Source organism: Giraffa tippelskirchi, chromosome 2 (assembly GCF_054371585.1).
Source record: "Giraffa tippelskirchi isolate mGirTip1 chromosome 2, T2T-mGirTip1v1.2.pri, whole genome shotgun sequence".
NCBI lineage: Eukaryota > Metazoa > Chordata > Mammalia > Artiodactyla > Giraffidae > Giraffa > Giraffa tippelskirchi.
In genome coordinates, this window is record NC_137276.1 from 98,034,857 (window position 1) to 98,040,856 (window position 6,000).

At 45.1% G+C, this 6,000-nt stretch overlaps 1 protein-coding gene across 6 annotated transcripts in view; it reads right to left on the reverse strand.

The window, feature by feature from the left end:
* PCCB (propionyl-CoA carboxylase subunit beta) overlaps nt 1–4,842 on the reverse strand; it is a 142,261-nt gene extending 137,419 nt beyond the window's left edge. For all 6 annotated transcript variants that reach the window (XM_081569685.1, XM_081569687.1, XM_081569684.1 and 3 more), the window contains exons 1-3: nt 4,651–4,842; nt 2,518–2,637; nt 1,480–1,548 (exon numbers count right to left, since the gene is read on the reverse strand). In XM_081569685.1, coding sequence (XP_081425811.1) covers nt 1,480–1,548; nt 2,518–2,637; nt 4,651–4,833 — 372 coding nt within the window. In that variant the 5' untranslated portion in view covers nt 4,834–4,842. The remainder of the gene's footprint in view (nt 1–1,479; nt 1,549–2,517; nt 2,638–4,650) is intronic.
* Between the last annotated feature and the right edge of the window lie 1,158 nt (nt 4,843–6,000).

Below are 6,000 nucleotides of genomic sequence, written 5' to 3' on the forward strand. Positions count from 1 at the left end.
AAATGATTAGCTTCTTCAGGACAAGAACTGTCTCATCATCTCCACCTCCACCACACTCCCACCAAACAGGGGCAGAAGAGGCGATCAAAGTATCAATTCAATGAATTTTTGTATCTGCTTACAGTTCAGAGAACATTGTGCCCAAAAAGCACAATAACCTTCTTTCTTCTAGCTATCTTACTAATGGTTCCTTCTGTACAATTTTTTGCCTAGCTCTCCTAAATGACAAAAAAAAGAGATAAGATTCCTTCTAGTCAGGCATTTGGTATTCTCATTTATAAAAAAGTTTTAAAATATTTCAAAAGTAATCCTATTCGCAAATTAGTATGGTTTAAATTTTAAAATAATCAAGCATAATTATTTTACTACCAAATCCAGAAAACATTCTAGGTTCCTAAACAAGCTCCCTACTTTTAGGATCTGTAAAAGAAACTGAATATTTAAAGTTATATATATTCCCATCTCTTAGTGGAGGGGGAAAAAAAGAGTCAAACAAAAAAATAGTATACAACATGTTCTTTACATTAGTTTTCATTGCTGTTGTAACAAATTACCACAAATTCAGTGGCTTGAGACAATACATTTTCATTACCTTACAGTTCTGTAATTCAAAAGTCCTGCATGGGTCTCATTGGGCTAAAATCATGGTTAGTGGGCCTATGCTCCTTTCTGGAGGCTCCACGGGAGAATCTCTTATCTTTTCCAACTTCTAGCGACCATCTATTTGCTTTCCTCCCCTCACGCCCCTGTCTCCCTTTTCTGACGCAGCAATGGCAGGAGGAGTCCTTCTTATATAGCCTTACTCCGACTTCCCCTTCTGCCTCTCTCTTCCACTTCTAAGGACCCTTGTGCTTACACTGGGCCCACCTAAATAACCCAAGCTGTTCTATTTTAAAGTCAACTGATTAGTAACATTTATTCCAGCTACAAGCTTAATTCTACTTTGCCAGGTAAAATTACATATTCATGGGTTTCAGGGATTAGGATTTTGAGTCACTATTCTGTCTACCACATTCTCCTATGGTCTCCATGTGAAGAAACTGTATCTGTCTTAAGAACCTAACAAAACTTGCTTGAACACATTCATGAAAGCCCAAAATGGCCTGTGGTTCTGAGAGTCAACTCCCCTCTGCCCAAATGCATCCACTGCCCAGACCATGGCAGCCCTCCCGGCACACACCCAATCTGCCAAGGGGAATCTCACTCACTTGGATAAACTCCTGTCTCCCAAGACCGCTTACAAGACTACTGCCCTGTGATCCTCCCCCAAACAGACTAAGGATTCTTTCTCCCTAAGAAAAAAAACACATAGTATAATACTCTGGACATATGTACTAACAAAAATAATAATAATTCCCTCACCAGCCCCAACTATGGGTAAGCATTCTTTCCCCAGAACTGTTTTCTTCTCAAAGAAAAGAACATTTTGCTCCTGGCTCTGCCCTCAAGGAGAGCTCAGCCAAGTAGAGTAGAAAATACCTGACTGAAGACATAAACCAGTCTTCCATTGATTCGTCCTCGTCCAGTGACCACACTGTCTCCAGGAAACTACCAGAAAAACAGAAAAATAAAGGTTAAAAAATCCAAATACTTCTCTCACGAATCTAGCAATTATGCCCCAATGAAAGATCCCACCCTAAAAAAAACTCCACCCCAAATCCCTTAAAATTCAGTATAAAAACAGAACATGAAGGAATCCCCCCTCCCCACCTCAGCTCTGCAACAGCAAGCACTGGGCTACTGCTTCATCACCAGAAGTGAAAAGCACTATATCCTTCCTAGAAGTAGAATAATCAGGAGACCCCCCCTAGGGCTGTCACTATTGAGGGCTCAGAGGAAAGGAGACGACATACAAAGAAACATGGCAATTTCTGCAAAGCCACACACCACCCCCCAAACCTTAAAAAGGCAAACCTAGCATTTTGCTTGGAATTCTGACAGTCACTGTGTGGTTCATGATGAATCAAATGGAGCTGGCTAGTTTATTGCTAAGGTTACAAATCTTTGATCACAGACCTGAAGAAAATGGACCCAGTGAGTCCAAAGAATTCTGTGCACCTTGGAGAACACCCAGTCGAAAGAATAGGTGTCGGTAACTCTGATCTCCAAAACTCCAAAGCATAAACTTAAAGTATGTCAAAGAGGTGACTGGTTAGCCTTTAGGGGTCCCTGGTACCTAGGCAGAACAGAACCCAATCAAAAGACATTCTCAACTCTCCTTCTAAGTTTGTCATTCTAGACCTTCGAGAACTGGGAAACCACACGGGAGCTGGGCCAGTCACCTTGCACAAGGCATGAGCAGTGCACCCACTTCCTTCAATTGCAGACAAAGGTGACTGGTGAAACTGGAGACCCCAACAGTGCTTCTCAAGAGGCACTTCTGCAATTCCAGAACCCGATATTTGAAAATTTTCAATGTATCCTGAGTTCCGGCAGGACTTCATTATCTAGTAGTAGACCAGCAGGGCCACAGCTGGTAAGTGCAACTTGGAGGCCTGCACCATCGTGAACAGATACCTTATTCTTATCAGCAGCCATTCCAAAATCTGCACATCTGTGTTCCACAAACATGTCACTCTCAACAAAACTGCCAGGGTCCAGCAAGAGACTGATCCGCTCTCTGGCCGTCAGCTTTCCCTAAAATGCAACAAAAATCACTCAGCAATGTCATGACACACAAAGTCAGCAGGCAAGGAGTGTTCACGGGAGGGCCAGGAGGACTGGGTTTGCTTTCACCCCACATGAAAGCCCTCTCTCTATTCCATCAACCCACCCAAGAGACAGGTGTTATCAGTAGAATTCAGCCAGTAAGGCAATCAGGGCAAACCAGCTGCTCCAGGAGCCACTAACTGTGAAAACAAATAGAGAGTAGGAGGAAAAGGTGGAGAGGACAAATGGCGGGGTAAGGAGAGCCTGACCCTGGAACAAGATAACTAGTTCCACCAACATTTACTGGAGATCCAAGGGTCTTTCTCCTGAATAAGCAGGAGAAAGAAAACTAAAGCAGGCTTTGCAAAGCATCTGAGGCTACACCCCCAGGTTCACAGTCTTCCTATAGGGAACCCCACCACCCCTCTTAAAAAAAACAAAACAAAACAAAAAACACCTCTAACTAGCTATATTTTCCCCTTAAGAAAGAGACCAAAGCTAACATTGCATATTAACACAAAAAGGCAATCCTCCACACTACTGCGTAAAATAAGTTTTCAGGAAAGCAATTGGGCAATATATATCAGTGTTGAAAAATATTCAGATCTTTTGACCTAGTAATTCCACTTCTGGAAATCTACCCTATGGAAGTAGTCCAAAAATTGTGTAAAAGGGAGTGGAGTGAGAGGTTTAAACCAAGTCAGCCTGCTGACTAAGTCAGCTTTGGCAAAAGAAAAACAGTTTCTGGGGGTTACATCTAAAGCCAGTAGAATCACTTGGAGATGGTTGGGGTGATGATCCAGGGAGGGAATGAGTCATGGACCCCAAGAGAAAGATCGCACAGAACACCGACAGGCCTTTGCAGAGGACGATCTGAAATTCCCTCACAAACAGCCACCCGGGGTCGGTCAACCAAATTTACATCTCACTCCCAAATGGCAAAAAGGAACTGTCACCTTCAGGCCCTTATCAAATGGGTATTTACAACATCTAAATCAACATTCAATTTAAACTTAATAAAGGGCTGGTGCAAATCTCCTCACTGAAGACCCCACCTCCCCCCTGCTTGTGAGTTTATGCCTCAGTGTCCTTCATCTCTAAGAATTTCACTTTCGTGCCTTCCAGGTTGGTTATTTAACTCTTCTAGCACACCAATCCAGACTCACACGTGTCCAGGACCCACTGGGCGAGCCTTGTTTTAAGTCCCAGGTCACTGATCTGGGCCTCAGTTTTTTTTTTTTTTTCTGCTACTAAAATGATCCACAGAAGCACCCTGGGCAGTGGGTGGCAGTGCTTGAGCTGTTCACTTCAACCAAATACTCAGAATGACCTGAGCAACCCCAGGAAGAAAAAAAAAAACAAAAAACACCTGTTTCCTAGCGTGCCTTTCCTACCCAGCAAGCAGGTCGATGTACTCTTGAGACCCATAAGAGGTTCAGCTGGCACTGGGAGGAGAGTTTCCACAAGTTCCCTACACAAACCACACGCCTACCCAGGTGAAGGAAAGTTTGCCCATGTAACTTGCCCTGCCAAATGTCTTGATTTTCCTGCTTCCATAATGGAGCAAGAAGCTCCTACCACTCTTAAACCGGGCATGAGAAGAGCAAGATTTTTTTTTTCCGTGCCTATGGTTGTTTCATTATCTTATTCCACTAAGATTATGAGGGGAGAATTATTGCCATTTTCTGTTAAGAATAAACTGACTCCGGGGGAATAAGTAACTTGTCCAAAGTTAACTGGTAAGCCGCTGGAGCCCAGCCAGGCTCGTCTAAAATTCCAAAGAGAAAGTAGACAGTGACAAAGCACAATGGTGCTTGTCCTGGTTTTACCTGCCCAGTGAAAGGCATCAGGTTCACAAGGTGAACATCCTCGGCCCCGCCCCGCCCCTCAAGACATCGCGTCGATTGGCTGAGAGGCCTCTTACGCAGCGAGCCGCACTCGCTGTGATAGGTCGCGAACGCTGGGGGCGGGCTGGCTGGCCTGGACCCCCTCACGACTCACTCGCTTGTGCTGCGCGTCAATGCGGCGCTGCCCTCCTCCCAGCAGTGCAGCTTGCCGCTTGTTCTCGATGCGTTCGTTAACCGATAAGGGCTGGGTGCACAAGCTGCGCACCGCGCCCCGGAGACTTCTCACTACAGCACTGAGCCTGACTCCGGCCTTCGCCACGCGCATTGCTGCAGCCATTTTTGCTCTAGCAGCGCACTGGAGTGCGCATGTGCTTCAAGTGGGCGCTCTGTGGCGTCTGCGCCTGCGCAGCATGGGCGGGACGTAGGAAGCCTGTGGGCTGAAATACCGGAGGCGTTTGAGAGAAAGTCTTTGGAGTCCTGAGGCTGCGCTAGGGCGTCACCCTGAGAAGACATGTGGGACGAATCAATCTGTGTTGTGCCCTCCAGGTTGCACAGAAGAGGGACTTAGCCTTTGCTTTTTGTGGCTACCTAGACTGCTAGTTGTGTCCTCCACGTAGCAACCAAGAACTGCCAGCTGTCCAAGCTGGATTTAGAAAAGTAAGAGGAACTAGAGATCAAATTGCCAACATTCTGGATTATAGAGAAAGCAAAGGAATTTCAGAAAAATATCTGTCTGTGTTTCAGTGACTACACTAAAGCCTTTGTGTGGATCATGACAAACTGTCAAAGCTCTTAGAGATACGGGAATAGCAGACCTGAGAAACCTGTATGCGGGCCAAGAAGCAACAGTTAGAACCCTGTATGAAACAACTGATTGGTTCAAGATCGAGAAAAGAGTATGACAAGGCTGTCTGCTGTCACCCTGTTTGTTTAACCTATACGCTGAGCACATCATGAGAAATGCTGGGCTGGTTGAGTTACAAGATGAAATCAAGACAGGCGGGAGAAACATCAACAATCTCAGATATGCGGATGATACCACTCTAATGGCTGAAAGTGAAGAGGAACTGAAGAGCCTCTTGACCAGGGTGAAGGAGAAGAGTGAAAAGAGCCGGCTTAAGACTAAATGTTAGAAAAACTAAGATGAAAGCATCTGGCTCCATTACTTCATGGCAAATAGAAGGGGGAAAGGTGGAAGTAGTGACAGATTTCCTCTTCTTGGGCTGCAAAATCACTGCTGATGGTGACTGCAGACATGAAATCAGAAGACAATTGCTTCTTGGCAGAAAATCGATGATAAACCTAGACTGTGTTGAAAAGCAGAGACATTACTCTGCCAACAAAGGGCCATATAATCAAGGCTATGGTCTTGCCAGTGATCACATTTTGTGAGAGCTGGACCATAAAGAAGGCAGAAGGCCAAAGAATTGATGCCTTGGAACTGGGGTGCTGGAGAAAACTCCTGAAAGTGCCTTTGACAGGAAGGAGATCAAACCAGTCAATC